The 21,378-nt window shown below is 41.9% G+C and overlaps 2 protein-coding genes across 2 annotated transcripts; both read left to right on the top strand.

Annotated features, from left to right (window-relative positions):
- The first annotated feature begins 103 nt into the window (after window positions 1-103).
- Window positions 104-896, top strand: LOC142312835 (oocyte zinc finger protein XlCOF29-like). Its single transcript, XM_075351819.1, has 3 exons — window positions 104-177; window positions 398-542; window positions 672-896. The coding sequence occupies exons 1-3, from the start codon at window positions 104-106 to the stop codon at window positions 894-896; spliced, it is 444 nt and encodes a 147-aa protein (XP_075207934.1).
- Window positions 897-937: 41 nt separating this feature from the next.
- LOC142311936 (uncharacterized) lies at window positions 938-20,551 on the top strand. Its single transcript, XM_075350806.1, has 4 exons — window positions 938-1,057; window positions 1,141-1,238; window positions 2,334-2,424; window positions 17,123-20,551. Exons 1-4 carry the CDS (start codon window positions 973-975, stop codon window positions 18,214-18,216), a joined length of 1,368 nt encoding a protein of 455 aa, XP_075206921.1. The 5' UTR covers window positions 938-972; the 3' UTR covers window positions 18,217-20,551.
- Window positions 20,552-21,378: the final 827 nt, after the last annotated feature.

Below are 21,378 nucleotides of genomic sequence, written 5' to 3'. Positions count from 1 at the left end.
CACCAAAAAATGCGTCAAAAACGTCAGTGTGCGCATATAGCCATTCATGTAGCAGCTTCCTGCAAAATATAGGACAGCTCTTCCCCACCAAGTGACTGATCACATGACTGTGACATCATCACAGGTCCTGGAAGCACAGAAGAGCTGTATATCCAGTGCGCGGCTCTGCAGGAGAAGGTATGTGGAGATTCCCCATTACTGGAGCAGGGGGCATTAACCCCTTCAGTGCTCAGCCCATGATAAATCTGTGTGTGTGACTATAGTTGCATTGTGTGTTATACCGGGGGCAGGACGGGGCCAGGACTGGATGTAGTGATCATGTGAAGCCGGTAACAGCTCCGGAGATTCCTTACATGGGATCTTTCTGATGTTACATCGTCATTTTCTCCCCATTCAGGTCCCTACAATATCGGATCCTCTCAGATCTTCTATATAAGAGAATTCTCCTGATTGACCCATCAAGGATGGATAAGGACAGGGACAAGATGGCGGAGAGGATATTACACCTCACCCTACAGATCCTCTTCCGGCTTACTGGAGAGGTGAGAGATTCTGATGACGTCACATTACACCATTCTTATCTATGGGAATAACAGATGGACAGAACTGGAGAGGTGAGGACTCTGGAAATGTCTGTAGTGAGGTTTATTAATGTGTCTCTCCATAACCAGGATTACACAGTAGTGAAGAAGACCTCTAGTGATCGCTGTCAGGCCCCTGTGTCTGAGGGATGGGGAAGACCCCTGAGTCCAATCACGGGGCCTCCACCTCACCCCCTGATACATGAGGACATCAATGACCAGAAGATCCTAGAACTCACCTACAAGATGATTGAGCTGCTGACTGGAGAGGTGACACTGCTGGGAATGCTGGGACATTATACAGTAACACTATGAAGGGATCGGGGGGTGACGGTATCATTGTATGTGTCAGGTTCCTATAAGGTGTCAGGATGTCACCATCTATTTCTCCATGGAGGAGTGGGAGTATTTAGAAGGACACAAAGATCTGTACAAGGACGCCATGATGGAGTTTCCCCAGCCCCTCACATCACCAGGTAATAGACAGGGCTAAATACACATGGCCTATAATTATCTGTATGTAAAGAATGAATTCAGTCCCTGTATGTGTTTCCTCCAGTTCTATCCAGTGAGAGGACAACACCAGAGAGATGTCCCTGTCCTCTTCTCCCACAGGACTGTAAACAAGAAAGTCCCGATGTTCCTCAGGATTATAAGGTAGATGGAGAGGTGTTATGAATTCTCTCCTTGATGTGGGAGGTCTCATGTTCAGTCTTGTTTTATCCACTAGTATACGACACTTAATGGCCAACGTATTAGAAATGCTGGCCCTTTCCCAACTGAAACCTGTTGGGTACATGATCCCTGTGTAGTATGAAATAAAATGATTAGTTTTCGTAGTTGTGAAGATTATGCAACTTCAACTACTTCACACAAGGTCATTATTGCTAGATTATGGGCTTTTATATGCATGATGTCAAGAGTATATTGAAAATAGTGTGATAAAAGAATAAAAATAAATCAAGAATTGTTCTTATCACAGATGGTGCACAGTCCTGCAAATTACAGAAGAATACTAATGTGTCCAGATGCTCTCATCATTTCTTAGCATAATTGGGCTATGGTAGCAGATGTCCCGTTCCAGGGCCAATGCTTTCCAGGAAAACAGAAATAAAAAAACCCCCTTCATTGGTCAAAAGAAAGAGCAGTGGAAAACATTGTCTACTCGTATGAGATCTCTGTTGCGCCATGTTGATGGGTCAGAATTTCATGCAAGTACCGTAAATCCATGTGCCCTTCTTGTCAGGTGTCAACATTTCTAGACTGGTGGAGGTGGTGTAATGGTGCTGGGAAAATTGAGAAAATCCTTGGTCCGCTCATATCTGTGAATTGGATGTCTGGACACTAATAATTCAAGGGTGAACTGCATGAATTTATATGTAAATCCTTATGCTTTGTCTTGGAACATACCGTAATTCCTTTCCATTTGTGGAACAGTGCTACCCAGGCAGCTAGTACCGCAATGGGTACATCAGTGGTCCCAACTTTTGCAAATGTATTTTTGGGGCATTTTGAAATTTGACCATATAACCTTGGAATTAGAAAAGCACAAAAAAATGTGCAAATGGCGAGTGCCACTCCTTTTTGTTTTTTTTTTTATACTCTTGGAATTTTTGAAGATTGTATCGCTGCACAGTTGAGCACTACCACATCTGAAATTCTCTAGCATAGCATACTCGCAATACTCTGTTTTTCTAAATTATTCTACAAGACGTCTCCATCTATTTGTGACTTTTTAAATCTTTGTTTCAGGGTAAAGATCTGACCCATATTAATACTACAGAGACATATGTGAGGGGTGATGAGTGGTGTAAAGAGGAGATTCCTACAGATAACTGCACAGGTGAGTAGTGATCATTAAATGCAGAGAAGTCACAGGTTCTACTTAATTAATGGCTTGTAGATTTACTTGTACTTGTATGTTACATTTTTAGTGTTTGTTAGGCCTGTTTCAGACGTTCTGGTACGTTTGTGCTTTTTTTTTTTTATACGTACCAGAATCACTGACATACGCAGACCCATTATAATCAATAGTTCTGCTCACACTTCAGTGATTTTTCACTGACTGTGTTTCCGTGCGGCGTACATATGTATCCGTGATTGCCGTACGGAGACATGTCCGTTTTTTTTCTGGCATCACTGATGTCCAACGGACCACGCAGTGGTGTGTTCCAGAAAAAAACGTGCATATCAAATAAAAATAATTTTTACTCACCTGGCTCCAGCGACGCTCTCTGTAGCCTGTTCTGCCTGCTGCTTCTGAGCTGGCTCATTACTGTCGTGCGTATTCATGAATGCACGACACAGCCGACCTGGAAGCAGCTGCTGTGGGGGTCAGCGCCGGCTGGATGCTGCACCGCGGGAGCGTTCAGCACCAAGGGGAGCGGGCACAGGTGAGTTGATCTCAATGTGCAATCATGGACCACGGAGAACGGAGCCCGGTTTGCACTTAGACAACCCACGTGTGCCGTGAATCACAGCACACGGAGGGACATGTGCGTGTTTTACACGTCATTGAAGAACGTCTGTGTTTTTCACTGACGTGTGAAACGGGCCTTATACTGAGCTTTTCATGTGGATTTTACCCTTTAAGATTGTATTTAAAAATAAAAAACACATTTTGACACTATTTTTGGCATAATTATTGCCTCTAAGCTACTGCGGAGGAGATACTTCTGTATTCATATTTCTTTCTGTCTATCACAGGACATTTGCTCAGCCTCTAAATATACTTTTAAAGATTCTTAGTTTCGTGAATCTCTGATACAGAACTATATAGAAGATAATGGAGGACGGGGCACTGTAGTTTTGAATGACACTATCCATTTCTCATGTAATGTACTGGAAAGTAGTAAAAAAACTTCCAAATGTGTCAAAATAGCAAAAAAAAAAGCGAAATTCCACTCTAGTACACTCCATGTCCAAGAGAGTTAAGGCAAATAATGGTTGCCATACAAAATATTGACACTTTGGGCACAATTTGGCCATTTTTCACTTGGGAATATACTGACTTTTCTTCCCAGAGATTTAGACATTAATGGCTGTTTGTTGTTATTTAGAAGGCAGACCAAGTTTACACTGTTATACAAGCTGTACACTGACTACTTTACATTGTATCAAAGTGGCATATATTCAGTGTTGTCCCATGAAAAGATACAATAAAATCTTTACAAAAATGTGAGGGGTGTACTCACTTTTGTGATATACTGTAAGTAAAGAAAAGTATAATTGGAGAAGAATAAACTAAATTTTGGACTGCCAGGAGTGAAGGTCTGACGTGAGTACATGCAACGGCAAGCAGTAATCTGCATCCTGAGCCTGCTATTATACTATAGATCGCAGGCTATGATCACCGCTCCGCCACATGTACTCACCTCGGACCTCTACTCCTGGCAGTTCCTCCTGTCAGCACTCTGTGCTCAGCGCAAGCAGAGTGGAGGTGACACAGTAATATGTAGGCACAGTAATATGAGAGCACAGTATTATGGGGCACTGTAATATGGCGGAAGACTATATGGGGCACTGTATACAGTGGGGAACATAGTGGTCCTGAATGAAACTTTCCACGGTCAGGATCACTTTGCAGTCACCAACAAAATGGCTCCGCACTGTGATCCTAAACTTCATCCTCCCTTATCCTTTTGCAAACACCCAGAAGGGGATGGGAGGTGTGACATCACACACATGGGAGCAGATTACACCCACTTTTACTGTAGTTGTAATGTGAGCTATTTGTACACTAGGTTCTCAGCAGCTGCTCCCACGTTTAAGGGTGAAAAATATCAAACTTTCTAAATTAATTTTTTTATATTTTGCTCAATTAAAAACAAATTATAATATTTAAACAAAACATTTTTTCAGTTATTGAAAATTAATTTTTTTATGGTACCTTTTCCTTTAGGTGCCAGAAAATCTGACTTGCTTCTGTGTACTTGTGTCTTTTTTGTTCTCTCAGTCGAAATTCTTGATCTTTAACCTCGGTTCAGTTTATGATAATTTTCCTTCTCAAGTTTCTCCCTACACTGACCCCCTGGTTCTGACCTGGCTACCCGACCATTCTCTTGCTTCTAGTTTGCTCCTCGAGACAGCAGCTCTTCGGTGGAAGAAATTCAGAAGATCCCATTTTAAGACTAGATCTTTGTAAAAAAAAGATGAAAGCCATGGTTCCTTAGGAATCTCGGCATAATTCACTCCATCTGGCAAAGTCTATTGGAGGTAACATTTTTGAGAATGTGATCTCTGATAGGCGTAATACTATAACTGGCCAATTGTCTCCCTCTCAAGCAATGGCGGATCACGTGCAAAACCCAGCCAAGTTAGTTCTCGATCTTGCAGTATGGTCTCAGTATCATGAAACCAGTCAGGCCCAAGCCCTTACAGAAACTTATCCCTGATCTTTATAACAAGCTGTTGGGATCTCATTGGTTCACCAAGTTTGATTTCAGGGGTGAGAATAACCTGATCCGTATCGAAGAAAGAGATAAGTGAAAGCCGGCATTAAACACAAAGGAGGCTGCTGCGAATCTACCGGCCACGCAACAACCTGAAATACAAAGGCAAAGCAGTATACCTAGCCCGAGGCTTATACCACAGGATTCATTACAGCACACTTCACAGTACGTTAATGAGCTCCCTGATTCAGACTACAATCCTGAGCTAGACTGCATTCGTGAGCTAATACAAAAACGAGAGCATGGTATCTCCGGTGAGGCAAACAGAATTCAACATGGGGTACAATTCCAACACAACTATAAAAGAGAAAGCACCACACAAGTCAACTCTGCCAATGATAACTTACCACTCACCAGGTAACTGAAGCACATTACCTTGCTGGCATATCGCTCGTCACGCCGAAATATTATGACACTGGCTGGTATCACCTAGAGAATACTAAAAAGTATGAACACCAAGTTCTTTTTAAAATGGGGGTTGTTACACAAGGAAGACATAGACCTCTTAGTAAAATATCTGGAAGAAGAGTCAGGCAAACACACAGCAAGGATCAGAGAAATCAGTATAAACCGCCATGAGATTGGCCTCAGAATGATCTGGGATAGGCTGGATGAGTGCATAGTGACATACAGGGAAAATTCTTAGTTACCATCACTACTGTCAAGATGCTGTATTGTTGGTAATTGTGAAAAGTTATTACTGCCATAGCGAAAAATAAACAACAATGGCCTTATTGAATATGCAAAGAAATTGTGAATAAAAATAAACTGGTTAGTACTGAAAAGAATGTCATTACAAATAAAGTGCTAATAGAGTGAAAATGACAGAGCAGCAAAGCCACAATATTTCTGTTATAGTTTAATTATCGGATACTGACCAATAGTAAAGTGAATCCGTGCACAATATAGCAGCAAAACAATTTTAAAGTGCATAGATGAAGCTCAGCCAGATATAATCATATTACCTGTGTCAGGGAGCAATGCCACGACCCCAACGCGCGTTTCGGCGCAGTGCCTTCTTGGCTAGTCGCTCAACAGCATATAATTATATAGTAGGCATAGCCAATCAGGGGAAATAAGAGAAGTGAAATGAATGTTTCCATTGGCACATGACCACACCAATAACTTCCTGTAACTAAGGGCAAACATAAACAACGTCATAGACGGATGGCACGAGTAGCAGTCGTGGAGCGCTACACACAAAGGGGAGGGGCTACAACTGTGGAAACATCATCAGCCCATCTTAAAGCGATGCTGGATGGTATAGAGAGATAGATATCAGCGTGCATGCGCTCGTCATTGTTTTACTTCACCAGTCACAGAAGAAAAAGGGCATAAAGAATCAAATTTTTCTTGCTATAGATCGTCTATGTAGTGGCTACATGCAGGAATGATTGTTGTGTTTTCTACTGATCAGCATTTCTAATTTCTATCTATTATCCTCATCTTTTTGTACATGATTGTGTTGACTTACATGTAGTGTCATATAATCATATACTGTATATTTTTGTACTTTTTTTTAGGTTATGATTAATATACTTTAATATAGCATCGTGTCTCTATATACATTCTCAAGATTTCACACTCTTTTTCTTTATTTTATCACATTTTTGGCTCATTATTATTAACTTTTATGTGGGTATATACAGCTTGACTTTTTGTGCTCTTGGCCGACATCACACGTTTCTATGAATCCCCTCTTACATCATAATATTATTTCACATTTCCTATTTACCTTTTATAATTAATTATACCATATTTTATACAGGTATATTATACATCCAATATTTGCCTTATATGCCTGATATAAATTTACACATATACACAAACACTCAGCGGATGTTGATGACTTTTTTATTTTATTTTATATTCTATGTTTATATTTGCCACTCTTTATACATATGTGTTGTTTGTTCAATTGTTGTAACACGTTGTATTTTTCCAAAACTAAGGGGTACTTTACACGCTGCAACATCGCTGCTGATATATCGTCGGGGTCCGTCGTTAATGACGCACATCCGAAGCTGGTAGCGACATCGCAATGTGTAACACAAATGAGCGACGATCAACGAGCGCAAAAATGTGCAAAATCGTTGCTCGTTGACACGTCGTTAATTTCCATAATATCGGTGCTGCTGCAGGTACGATGTTGTTTTGTCGTTCCTGCGGCAGCACACATCGAAAAGGAGGAAGGAAGGAGGTGGGTGGCATGTTCCGGCCGCTCATCTCCACCCCTCCTTTTCTATTGGGCGGCGGTTCTGTGACGCTGCTGTGACGTCGCTGAACGAACCGCCCCATTAGAAAGGAGGTGGTTCGCCGGTTACAGCGACGTCGCAGAGCATGTATGTACCTGTGACGCTGCCGTAGCGATAATGTTCGCTACGGCAGCGATCACCACATATCAGCCGTGCGACGGGGTCGGGTGCTATTGCGCTCGACATCGCTAGCAATTGCTAGCGATGTCGCAGCGTGTAAAGCGGCCTAAGCCCAAGCTTGATGTTTAGGGATCTTTAGAGTAGGCTTTAAATATAATAATAATATATAATAATATTTATTCATTTATATAGCGCTATTAATTCCATAGCGCTTTCCATACATTGGCATATAACCCCTACTCCAAAAAAAGCCCTAGTTAGTCAGCGCCTCCAGCACTAGGTTATGTCACATGACACTAGGTTATGTCACTAACATCACGAAGACATAACCTAACACTAGAGCCACAGGAGTAGGCATAATGTAGCTCCCAAATCGTCCTGCGGCTTCCTCCCACCATGGCATGGTAAAAGTTGCTCACACGATCCAGAGTCCCACTTCCTGAGTGTTGTGACCTGGATCCCGCCTCCTGGCCTCTACTGCGCTATGATGTTTGCTTGGCTGCTGCTCCCAAGTCCTGCCTCCTGGGTCACGCCTCCCGACTGCTACTGCTCTATGGTGTGGACTTGGTTTCTGCTCCAGGGTCTCACCGTTCCCGAGTCCTGCTCCAGACTCCAGCCTCTGCCCCCTCCATAGACTCAACTCTATACCTCTGCATAGAGAAGTAGAGTGCCATTGCCACAGAAAGTGTTTTGAGAGTTCCAGTAGGTGTTACCATAAGAGACACTGACACGGCACTAGCAATTGCAAACGTAAGATAGGGTTAAGGTTAAATATATATATATATATATATATATATATATATATATATATATATATATATGATTATATATATATATATATATCATATATTATATATATGTATATATATATATATGTATATATATATATATATATATATATATATATATATATATATATATATATATATATATAACAACAACAAGGCAGAGTCCAGCAATAATGTGAGCAATCCAGGATGCTGTTAAAAAAAATTTTCCTTCTTTTTATTCAGAAATTCATTAAAATATAATGGTCCAAGCAATTCAGAACAGCATTATCGCAGGAAAATAGCGCAGATAGGACTACGCGTTTCAGCGGTAAAATCCGCCTTCTTCACGGTCCAGAATCTGATCTGCTTTCCAAACATAGAACCTTATATACATCTCACTCCCATCAGGGTAATTACAAACATGTACGAGAGATTTAAAAACATAAGCTAGAAAAGCAAATCAAACATGTAAGCTATCCGCATATTAATCAATATACAGCATGCATAAGAGTTATAAGGAAAGGATTCAACATTTTGGGGAAAAATACAATCAGAAAATCCAATAACCTGACCATAAAATTATTTTTAAAGTGATACAAAAAGCCTAACACAGTAGTAATAGCCAGCAACATATAATGCAACAATGTATCAATAGTGCATAATGATATCCATACGATTGTTAAAGCCCTGTGGCATGCGGGTCCCCAGCTCAAATATCCACCTACTCTCTCTTGCAAGCACTTTTTTATGAAATCTCCCCCTCTCAATGGTTTTTTTACATGCTCTATGCCCATAAAAGAAAAACCGCGTAAATCCCCATTGTGTTTTTTTGAAAAATGTCGGGATACTACTGATGCACCAACCATTGGCAAATTGCTAGCATCTGAAAGATGTTTGCGGATTCTGGTTTTAAGGGGGTTCATCGTGCAGCCTACATATTGCATGCGGCATATATTGCAATTAATTAAATAAACTACATTCTCCGTATTACAGTTTATAAAAGAACGAACATTAAACTGTTTTTCATTGGAAATAGATGTAAATATTTTAGACTTATTAGCAAAACCGCAGCACTTACAAATATTAGCACCGCATTTAAAAAATCCTATTGTTTTTAACCAGTTGCTAGGGGAGATTTTGTCTGGATCTTTGAACATGCTAGGTGATAATAATGTAGCTAAGGTTGGGACTCTTTTTGCCACAAAGGCAATATCATTATTTTCCACAATGTTTTTCAAAATATCATTCTGAGATAATAACGGAAGATATTTTCTGATAATTTTAACAATAGAATTAAACTGAGGACTATAGTTGGTGCTGAAAACTACCCCAGAAATTTTGGAGTCAAACTGTCTTTTTTTCTTAGTAGAATCCAACAGCTTAACCCTATTAATGCCTGCTATTTTTTTCTTGGCTCTCTCCAAAGACCAATTGGGATACCCCCTTTTTTTTTTAAATTGTTACAAGTTATTTCAATTTCTTCCTCCAATCTATCACTAGATGTGGTATTCCTTTTTAGTCTAATAAGCTCCCCCACAGGAATATTCTGAATGACATGTTTGGGATGACTAGAGGAAGCCATTAAAATACTATTGCATGCAGTAGGTTTTTTATAGGGAGATATCAAGACCTTATTGCTATCCAAATCTGCGGTCAATTTTAGGTCCAAGAAGTTTGTTGATACCTCATGACCACTACTCGTAAATTTTAGATAGAAATCATTCAAATCCAAATAAGAAAAAAAAAATTTCGCAGACGAGAGACTACCCCTGCAGACAAATATCAGATCATCAATAAATCTACCCAGCCAAACAATATTATCCTTGTATGGGTTATCAATGTTAAAAATATAATTTTCCTCCCATACGGACATAACCAGGTTAGCTAGGGAAGGTGAAAACTTAGCGCCCATGCTCACGCCTTGTGTCTGGAGGAAGTATCTCTTATCAAACGAAAAATATAATTGTGACCCAAAAGAAACTGAATTGAAGAGACAATAAACTTCTGGATGGAATCCTCATAATTACTGTATCTGGACAAATAATATGTGATACATCGTATCGCGACGTGATGGGGGATAGAGGGATATAACCCCACCACATCGCAAGATAGCCACATATAGTCAGATTGCCAGTGAAATTTTTCCATAATCTGTATCATACTTTTGGAATCTTTAAGGTGACTTGGTGTTAATGGCACTAGGGGTTGAAGATAAAAATCCACCCACTCCCCTAGTTTCTCGCTGAATGAAATTTTTTTTTTAACAGCATCCTGGATTGCTCACGTTATTGCTGGACTCTGCCTTGTTGTTGTTCACATTTGTATGGATGGACTCCTACGTCCTGATCCGGGCACAACGGAGTTAACCAGGTCAGCTGAGGATCCAGGCAATTCACAGGAGTGAGCTGGTCTACATTGCTGGACTCATATATATATGTATATATATATATATATATGTCCCTCTTTCCTCTTTTTTAACTTTTTCCCATTCTAAACATATATGTATACATTTGTTGTTTCTATAAATGTATCTTGGGTTGCATATTGATAATAATGTAGTGTAAAGACATGCAGTATATTTAATAATTTTTGTAGGTAGGGACTATTTTGTATGACATCAACGGTGTGTAGTATTTATGTGCAACACATGGTCACACTGCGTTTTTATATTTACATTGTTTTTCTGTATTATGCTTTGGTTTTCTAATGTTGTCGTGTTTTGTGTTGGTGCGACTGCCTGACGCGGCCCATTTAATTTGGGAGTTATGTCCAGTACTTGCATCAATGACCACGTTAATATCATCATGGGGAGTTATGGGCTGTTGATCTGACCGCTGGACACGGTTGCTCTCTTATGGTCGAAGTTCTGCGTCTTGTGTTTGCATCACCAACATCACGGCATGAATATTACCTTGTCATATGTATTCACGTTGGCTGGTGTGTGCCTTCATTTCCAATTTCTTATCTAATTTATGTCCTGCAGTGTGCTGCTGATCTGACTGCCGGACGCGTTTCCTTCCTGTGGGTGGAATTCCGTGTCCAGCCCGCTCATCATTAGCTGTACAGCACATATATGCAACATTGTATTACGATTTTCAAACTTATGGATATAATTTGCAGTCTATATGTGTTGGGGGCTGTTGGTGTGATCATTGGACGTGCTGCCTCCACTTGGTGGGCAGAGTCTGCGTTCGGTGCTCCCATCAATTTGCCTCTTGCGATCACCCATATATTTTGCACCCCATATTGTTGTGTGCAACTTTATAATGATGGTCATCATTGTGATTTAGCAAAAATTCCCCCTCACCTTTTGAGATGACTGCACTTGGTGCCCATATCATTAGCTCCTTGCATGTGTGCTGTTAATGTGACCACTGTACATGGCTCCTACCTTTGGGTGAAGTCCCATGTCTGGCTCTCACATTATCGGCCACATGAAATATACATCCTTTATTTATATTACGGTCTTGTGATGTCCACCTCTTTTCATTACGGGGTGTTATGGGCTGGTGATTCTTCCCTTATGGGCGGTGTTCTACGTCTGGTGCTTGCTTCACCAACATCACATCATTTATATACTGTACTTTGTCACATGGATTCATATTGGCTGGTGTGTGCCTTCATTTCCAATTTTTTAGCTAATTTAGGTCCTGCCGTATGCTGGTGATGTGACCGCGGGACACGGCTCCCCCTGTGGGCGGAGTTCTGTGTCCGGCATGCTTATCATCACTTGTCTGGAACATATATATATTTTCCACTTCGTTGTATATTGGTGCATTACCTACCATCTGTTCATCTTGGTTTTTGTTATGGGCTGGTGATGCGACGTGGCTCCTTCCCTTGTGGGTGGAGTTCACGTTCGGTCCTTGCATCACCGACCTATTAGCTTTCACCATACTTTCCATATTCATTTATTTTGTCTATTAATAAATATGACTTGGTCTTGTGGCTAACTGGCTATATCAGTATCATACTGTTGCATGCAGTGTTGCACCTGACCGCTGATGTGACCCCTGGCCGTAACTCCTCCCCTTTTGGGCAGGGTTCTGTCCTCAGTGTCTGCGTCACCGGCCGCACATATAACTATCACCTTTGATTCTATATGCCCCTTTTCTTCTATGTCTGGTGAAACAATGTAAACCGCATTCTCACTGATATCCCTATACCATCCAGCATCGCGTCAAGATGGGCTGATGATTTGACCACAGTGATGGCCTTTCCCCTTTGTGGGCAGAGCTCCATGTCTGCTGCTGTGTGGGCTGGCCCTTACTTAGCAGAGGTCATTGGCATGCGCCAATGGAAACATTAGTTTCACCTTTCTTATTCCCCCTGATTGGCTATGCCTACTATATAATAATATCCTGTTGAGCGACGGAGGCACTGCGTCGAAACACACGTTGGAGTCATGGCATTGCTCCCTGACATAGGTGATATGATTATATTTGACTAAGATCCATCTATGCACTTTAAAATTGTTTTGCTGCTATAATATACATGGATTCACTTTACTATTAGTCAGTATCTGATATCTGATCATTAAACTAGAAGAGGAATTTTGTGACTTTGCTACTCTAAAGGCTGCTTTACACCAGAAGATCTATCGTGCGATAGATCGTCGGGGTCACGTTTTTTGTGACGCACATCCGGCCTGTGTGACACCTCCTAGCGACGCAGTATCGCTCACAAATCGTGGGTCATGTACTGCTCGCTAGGTTTCATAATATCGTTTAATTTAATTGTTCATCGTTCCCGGGGTAGCACACGCCGCTCCGTGTGACACCCCGGGAACGATAAACATCGCTTACATGCGAACCGCAGCTCTCGCCGGCTATGTGGAAGGAGGGAGGTGGGCGGGATGTTTACATCCCGCTCATCTCCGCCCCTCCGCTTCTATTGGCCGGCGGCCGTGTGACATCGCTGTGACGCCGAACGTCCCTCCCACTCCAGGAAATGGACGTTCGCCGCCCACAGCGAGGTCGGACGGGAAGTAAGTGTGTGTGACGGGGGGTTACCGACTTTGTGCGCCACGGGCAGCAATTTGCCCGTGACGCAAAAAGGACGGGGGCGGGTACGATCGATTGTGCAATTTCACAATCGGTCGTACCGTGTAAAGCAGCCTTTATGCGGGCGTCACACGGGACGATAAATCGTCCGATCGAATTTGCAAACGCACCCGCCCCCGTCGTTTGTGCAATTAGTTGCCCGTGGCGCACAAAGTCGTTAACCCCCGTCACACGTACTTACCTCCCGGGCGACGTCGTTTTGCGGGCGAACATCCTCTTCCTGAAGGGGGAGGGACGTTCGGCGTCACAGCGACGTCACACGGCAGCCTGCCAATAGAAGCGGAGGGGCGGAGATGAGCGGGACGTAAACATCCCGCTCACCTCCTTGTTTCCGCATTGCCGGCGGGACGCAGGTAAGCTGTGTTTGTCGCTCCCGGGGTGTCACACGGAGCGATGTGCGCTGCCATAGGAGCGACGAACAACCGGAGCACAGAAGGAGGAATGAGATTATGAAAATGAACGACATGTCAATGATGAATGAGAAAATGAGTATTTCTGCTCGTTCATAGGTGTCACAAGGTACAATATCTCTGACGATGCCTTATGTGCGTCACTAACGACGTGACCCCGACGACATATCGCCAGATATATCGTACCGTGTGACGCCCGCATTACTGTTATTTTCACTATATGCATTAAGCACTTTATTTGTAATGACATTCTTTTCACTATTAACCACCTTATTTTTATTCACAATTTCTTTGCATATTCAATAAGGCTGTTGTTTGTTTTTTCACGATGGCACTAAACATTTTTTTACAATTAGCCACAATACAGCCTCTTGTCAGTAGTGATGGTAACTTTGAATTTTCCCTGTATCTTGTGAGCAATGTCACCTTGTGGCCATTTGCGATATTTCTCTTTTATTCATAGTAATTTTAATAATTTAATCAAATCTACTTTATACTGATTCTGGTCTCTAGCGCACATTTTTTCATATTGATACTTTGTATATAGTGCTTGACCTAATATATTTTTGTCCATATTTTTTTCCCCTATATTTGATGTAACTTCCATAATTTATTGTATACTAATTTGGGGTTGATCTACGTAGTGTACATATATGTAATGTTCTGCAATGTGCTCGCGCGCTGTGACTTCATTATGCTGCAGAGCTTGGATCATCATGGGACCTCGTGGATTACGTCAGACCTAGGTGTTTGTGAGGTTAATAGATTGGATAAAAAGTTTTTTTTTGTATTGTTAATTTCAAATAAAATATTTGTATGTGTTTTTCTTTTACAGGATTAATAATGGGGGTATCTCGTAGATCGTACCTATTACTTACCTAAGGCTTAGTGGCTGCTGTGAGCTGTTATTAACCCCTCATATTACCCGATTGCCACCGCACCAGGGCAATCGGGATAAGCAGGGTTATGTGTCGGGTTTGTCACATCTAATGGATGTGACAATTCTAGCCAGTTGCAGGCTGCAATTTTTAGACTGAGTGGCCCAATAACCATGGGCTTCCCCAGCCTGAGAATACCAGCCCCCAGTTGTCAGCTTTATCTTGGCTGGGTATTGAAATTGGGGGGGGACCGCAACCAGTTTTTGTAATTATTTATTTAAATAAAATAAAAAAAACAAAAACACAGGGTCTTTCTTATTTTGATACAGAGCCAAGATAAGCACATGGCTGGTTGATGCAGCCTGTAGCCATATGCTTTATCTGCTCTGGGTATCACAATATGGTGGGACCCTACACCAATTTTTTTATTTATTAGTTATTACACCACTAAAGGCATGCAGACAGCATGTGTGATTCCAACCGATCATAGAGGCTGTCACACAAGGTGAGGGAACAGCCTGACTGCAACCAGTCGCAGATGCTGGGACTGATGGTGAGTGGGTGCAGCAGTGAATATGTATGAGAGGTAATGAGCTGACCCGGAAGTAGTGTTAGAGCCACCTAGATTACACTTCTATCATTATCCGGGTTGCCGAACCTGAACAGTTACACGGATTTCCCTGAGAAGTCCTTGCTCGGAGTCCATGCATGGACAGTAGGCATCTGGTACGGACGCCGAACTTTACAGTTCGGGTTTACTCATCACTAGTAACGGGAAATGGATGGTGAAAAGACGCAGTGAAACATGAAACTACAGGGAAGACAGCTACAATACACTGTGCAGAATTATTAGGCAAATGAGTATTTTGATCACATGATAATTTTTATACATGTTGTCCTACTCCAAGCTGTATAGGCTTGAGAGCCAACTACCAATTAAGTAAATCAGGTGATGTGCATCTCTGTAATGAGGAGGGATGTGGTGTAATGACATCAACACCCTAGGTGTGCTTAATTATCAGGCAACTTCCTTTCCTTTGGCAAAATGGGTCAGAAGAGAGATTTGACGGGCTCTGAAAAGTCCAAAATTGTGAGATGTCTTGCAGAGAGATGCAGCAGTCTTGAAATTGCCAAACTTTTGAAGCGTGATCACCGAACAATCAAGCGTTTCATGGCTAATAGCCAACAGGGTCACAAGAAGCGTCTTGGGTAAAAAAGGCACAAAATAACTGCCCATGAATTGAAAAAAATCAAGCGTGAAGCTGCCAAGATGCCATTTGCCACCAGTTTGGCCATATTTCAGAGCTGCAATGTTACCGGAGTATCAAAAAGCACAAGATGTGTCATACTCAGGGACATAGCCAAGGTAAGGAAGGCTGAAAAACTACCACTGTTGAACAAGAAACATAAGATAAAATGTCAAGACTGGGCCAAGAAATATGTTAAGACTGATTTTTCAAAGGTTTTATGGACTGATGAAATGAGAGTGACTCTTGATGGGCCAGATGGATAGGCCAAAGGCTGGATCAGTAAAGGGCAGAGAGCTCCACTCCGACTCAGATGCCAGCAAGGTGGAGGTGGGGTACTGGTATGGGCTGGTATCTTCAAAGATGAACTTGTGGGACCTTTTCGGGTTGAGGATGGAGTGAAGAACAACTCCCAGACCTACTGCCAGTTTCTGGAAGACAACTTCTTCAAGCAGTGGTACAGGAAGAAGTCGGTATTGTTCAAGAAAAACATGATTTTCATGCAGGACAATGCTCCATCACATCCATCCATGTACTTCGCAGCGTGGCTGGCCAGTAAATGTCTAAAGATGAAAAAATAATAACATGGCCACCTTGTTCACCTGACCTGAGCCCCATTGAAACCTGTGGTCCCTCATAAAATGTAAGATCTACAGTGAGGGAAAACAGTACACCTCTCGGAACAGTGTCTGGGAGGCTGTGGTGGCTGCTGCATGCAATGTTGATCGTAAACAGATCAAGCAACTGATAGAATCTATGGATGGTAGGCTGTTGAGTGTCATAAAAAAAGGTGGCTATATTGGTCACTAATTTTTTGGGGTTTTGTTTTTGCATGTCAGAAATGTTTATTTCTAAATTGTGTGCAGTTATATTGGTTTACCTGGTAAAAATAAACAAGTGAGATGGGAATATATTTGGTTTTTATTAAGTTGCCTAATAATTCTGCACAGTAATAGTTACCTGCACAAACAGATATCCTCCTCAGATAAATCCAAATCTAACAAAACCCCACTCCAACTTTCAAAAATATTAAGCTTTGATATTTATAAGTCTTTTGGGTTGACTGAGAACATAGTTGTTGATCAATAATAAAAGAAAATCCTCTAAAATACAAATTGCCTAATAAGTCTGCACATGGTGTAGAATATTGACAATTTGAAAGGGCCCAACCTGGTGGGCTAACATCATAAATTATCAGTCCCTCTTTTGTGGTATACTGTCTTATTCTGATGATAATTGAATTGTATTACAGTTTGTATTGAAATATAAAATATATAACAAAATAAATATTAATATGCAAATGCACTGTTATAAAAAAAATAATAAAATCAGTTTTATTCTTGGCAGATGACTATACCAGGAGCTCTGAGGGAGATCTGCGATTCTCAGATTTTGCAGCTGATAATCATAATAGCAAACCAGATACATGTGAAGAACCTGTTATTTTTGCAGCTATAGCTCAAGCTCATCTTGGAAAAAATATGTCTTGTGATCCTTTTGACCAGGTTCTTTCTTCTGCCTCATCAAAGACAAATATGCAAAATGAAAATCAAAGAGGTGCTTTTGAAAATGAAATTGTTTACACAGCAAAGAAATCATTTTTATGTTCAGAATGTGGAAAATATTACAATAGTAAATCAAGCCTTCTTGCACATCAAAGGAGTCACAAAGGGGAGAAGTCGTATTCATGCTCAGAATGTGGGAAACATTATAGTGGAAAAGCCCAAGTTGAAATAGATCAGAGAATTCACACAGGGGAGAATCCATTTTCATGCTCACAATGTAGCAAACAATTCAGTAGTAAATCAAGACCTGTTGTACATCAGAGAAGTCACATAGGGCAGAAGCTATTTACATGTTTAGAATGTGGGGAAGGTTTTAAAGATAAATCAGATCTTGGTAAACATCAGATAACGCACACAAGAGACAAGCCATTTTCAAGTTCAGAGTGTGGGAAAAATTATAATGAGAAATCCAAATCCATACTTGTAAAACATAAGGGAAGTCACAAGGGGAAGAAGCCATTGACTTGTTCAGAATGTGGGAAACCATGTAGGAAGAAATCTGAACTTGTAAAACATCAGAGAATTCACACAGGAGAGAAGCCATTTGTCTGTTCAGAATGTGGGAAATGTTTTAATCAGAAACCAAATCTTGTTAGACATCAAAGTGTTCACACAGGGGAAAAGCCATTTTCTTGTTCAGAATGTGGGAAACTTTATAGTAGGAAATACAAACTTAGACTACATTTCTTAATTCACATGGGAGAGCAGCCAATTTTCTGTTCCAAATGTGGGAAATGTTTTAGGGATAAATCAGAACTTTCTATACATCAAATAACTCACACAGAGGAAAAGTCCTTTTCATGTTCAAATTGTGGGAAATGTTTTAATCGGAAATCAAATCTTGTCCAACATCAGAGAACTCACACACGGAAGTAGCCATTTTATTTTTTTAAATGTTTTATTGACAATGTACCAGAAAAAAAATACATGATGTTAAAGTCACTCGTCTACAAAAGGAAGATAAAATAATTGAGTGCACTAAATGATTATTAAAAAAATGTTTAGAATTACCAATTATCATTTCTTATTGAAAACTATTATGTATAGGGGGCGGAGCTAGCCGATGGCGCGTTAGGACGCAGAAAGAAGGAGCTCCCACAGACCCACGGCAGAACTCCAATAACACAGGCACTCACCGGGCTCCAGGACGGTAATGGCACGCAGGAGAGGACGGGCGACGAGCACACAGATCCAGGAGGGAGAAGGCGCTGATATCGCCCGCTTTTTCGGGGCCGCAGCCTCTCAGCCTGACACCACTGCTCTCTCCAAGATGGCGCTGGCAGATACTGAGACAGGAGGTAACGCTCAGCAAAGATCCAGCGGAGCGACCTCACTGCCCCCACACATACCGGTAGCCAGCACAGCTCTAAACGCAGACACATTAAAGCTGGGCACCACAGAGGGGAATACTGATAACCCCTTGCCCCAGACACAACAACGATCTCCAGAGGAGTTACAGGCAGAGCAAGGCTCCAGCCCAATATTACAACAGACTCCAGCAGCTATGGGAAGCAGACCTGCAGCACCCGGAGAGGAGCCCATAATAAAACCACCACAACAACACACATCACTTAAAGAACAAAGACCCTCCAATTTAAATACCTCCACCAGCAGAGACAAGAATAAACCAGACCAATCACAGGTACAAGAGGAAGATTGGGATTGGAAAGCACATATTAGATCAATTCCAACCAGGAAATTGACTCTTTGCTGGGGAAACTAAGGGAATCCCACAAGCAGGACATGGCTGCTATACAATCAGAGATCAAACAAATTGGCCAGCGTGTAGCAGCTACAGAAGAGGTGCAGGAACAGATATTTTCCCATATAGAATCACATCAACAAGTCCTATCAGAGCACACAGCCCAGATACAGGACATTTCAACCCATTTAGATGACATCGAGAACTGGCATCGCCGTAAGTACTTAAGGATTAGAGGCCTCACAGAGGCAGTGGAATCATCACAGCTGGACGAATGGGCACAAAAATTCTTCACCCGTCTCCTCCAACGTGATCCAGAACAACGCACAGAACTGGACCGCATCCACAGATCCCTGGGTCCGAAATCCTCTGACCCGGCCAGACCAAGAGATGTGATATGTCGGGTCCATTTCTATAAAGAAAAGGAGGCCATACTACAAAGATGCAGAGAGAAAGGAGCAGGTACATATAAAGGGACAGACACCCTTGATTGTCCTGCCAGAACTATCACGGAGAACACTACAACTACGTAAGGCCTTAAGACCACTACTCCAGTCCCTTAAAGATAAAGATATTCCATATCGCTGGGGATATCCTTTCCAACTCCTAGCAAAGAAGAATGGGAAGTCGGCAGTCCTCCGGACCTTGGGAGATCTTCCTAATTTCTTAGGGACTTTCGAACTGCCTATGATCAGCCTGCCAGACTGGCAAACTCCGGGGGGTCCCACATCCTTACCACCAAGGGAGCAATGGCGACAAGTACAGAACAGACGAGCTGGAGGATCCCCCCGAGATGTACATCGCTGATCATCGCTGACCATCCAGAGAAAGAAAGGAAAGATACTGGAGGAGCCAGGAGGCGAGATACATGTTGATTATATTTGACTGTTTACCTACCTACCTATCTATAGAGCATAAGTATATCAATGCTTTTTCCCACCTCTCCCATCATACCATCTCCTTCCCCCCCCCCCCCTCCCCTCCCCTTTTTTTTTTTTCTTCTTTCTCCCCACTTCCCACCTTCCTACATTCTCCACACTCTCATCACTCTCTAGCACCCGGATCACCACCTATTCTCCCCCGCCATAATTACACATACCATATGCCCCACACCATATTCAACTCTCTTACCCCCTTCCCCCCACTTCTTCTTTTTTTTTTTTTTTTCTCTCTGTTCTCCAAATTTTTCCTGCTTCTCCCCACTGGTCCTTTATCTTCGCATCACTCCCTGCGTTACATAGTTCCTTTTTCCCCAGTTGTCTTTTTCCTTCTCCCCTTTTCCCCTTCCCCTTCATCTAGATCTGATATTGAGCTCTGGTTTAATTACATTTTTCTAAGTTGGTTGTACCGTGTTCTCCCGGTGCCATATGTTTTATATTTGAAATATATCAAACATTCGGGGGTTAGGAGGAGGGAGGGAAGGAAAAGTTATTGACCATTATTAAATTGCATACGTGGTTTGTTATTCATATTTCAGGTGGGGGTCTGTCGTGGGGATGGGGGAGCTCTTGAAGTGCCGTAGGCTTCCCCGTACCTCTACTAGGGACGTGGCAGAGTGCCACATTAGACAATAGTCTACTAGTAGATACTCAGGAGCAGTAGGCCATCTAGTCCTACTTAGCTTACTTACCTCTTCTCTTTCTTAACGATCTTATTTCTATTCCTTTCTTCTTTTTCCTTTTCTTTTCTCTCTTTCTATCCCCTTCTCACTCTTTTCTGTGATGTCGCACCTAACCTTTTGCACGTACAATACTAAAGGTTTAAATAAACCTGAAAAGAGGAATCATATCTTATATCGTCTTCATAGGAAGGGAGTTAAAATAGCTCTATTCCAAGAGACACACTTCATAGCTTCCAATATACCTAAATGTAAAACCAAAAATTACCCGACGTGGTTTCATGGCCCACACCCTAGTCGGAAGGCATGTGGGGTTTCCATTGCCTTTCACAAAACATTCCAGCCAACAATCCTTGACACACTCATTGACCAGGAGGGACGCTGGTTATTTCTTAAAATATCTTTTTTGAATAACATCTATACTATTGCTAACATCTATTTTCCAAATCAAGACCAGGTATCCTTTGGACTGGAGATTTTGAGGGGGCTGGCGGAGTTTGCGGGTGGCACCTGTATCATCGTGGGAGGAGACTTCAACCTCGTTCTAGACCCGGTCCTGGACTCGTCCTCTGGTAGGTCCGCAATCCCCTCCTCGGCACTACGTAGATTGAAAAGGGAACTGACATCCCTTAAATTAGTTGATCTTTGGAGGGTCTTGCATCCCGGAGTCAGAGACTACAGTTTTCATTCCACAATACACAACAGCTACACCAGACTA

This window comes from Anomaloglossus baeobatrachus, chromosome 5 (genome assembly GCF_048569485.1).
Source record: "Anomaloglossus baeobatrachus isolate aAnoBae1 chromosome 5, aAnoBae1.hap1, whole genome shotgun sequence".
NCBI classification, from domain to species: Eukaryota; Metazoa; Chordata; class Amphibia; order Anura; family Aromobatidae; genus Anomaloglossus; species Anomaloglossus baeobatrachus.
The sequence above is the reverse complement of the archived record's forward strand: the minus strand, read 5'-3'. Positions and strand labels throughout refer to the sequence as shown.

Bases quoted from the DNA above. Each gene is read 5' to 3' on its own strand.
- LOC142312835 (XM_075351819.1), top strand. From the start codon at position 104: ATGACTGTGACATCATCACAGGTCCTGGAAGCACAGAAGAGCTGTATA. The intron at 178-397 runs GTATGTGGAGAT...CTCCCCATTCAG, and splicing joins GCGCGGCTCTGCAGGAGAAG to GTCCCTACAATATCGGATCC. The intron at 543-671 runs GTGAGAGATTCT...CTCCATAACCAG, and splicing joins TCTTCCGGCTTACTGGAGAG to GATTACACAGTAGTGAAGAA.
- LOC142311936 (XM_075350806.1), top strand. From the start codon at position 973: ATGGAGGAGTGGGAGTATTTAGAAGGACACAAAGATCTGTACAAGGAC. The intron at 1,058-1,140 runs GTAATAGACAGG...TGTTTCCTCCAG, and splicing joins CCAGCCCCTCACATCACCAG to TTCTATCCAGTGAGAGGACA. The intron at 1,239-2,333 runs GTAGATGGAGAG...TCTTTGTTTCAG, and splicing joins ATGTTCCTCAGGATTATAAG to GGTAAAGATCTGACCCATAT.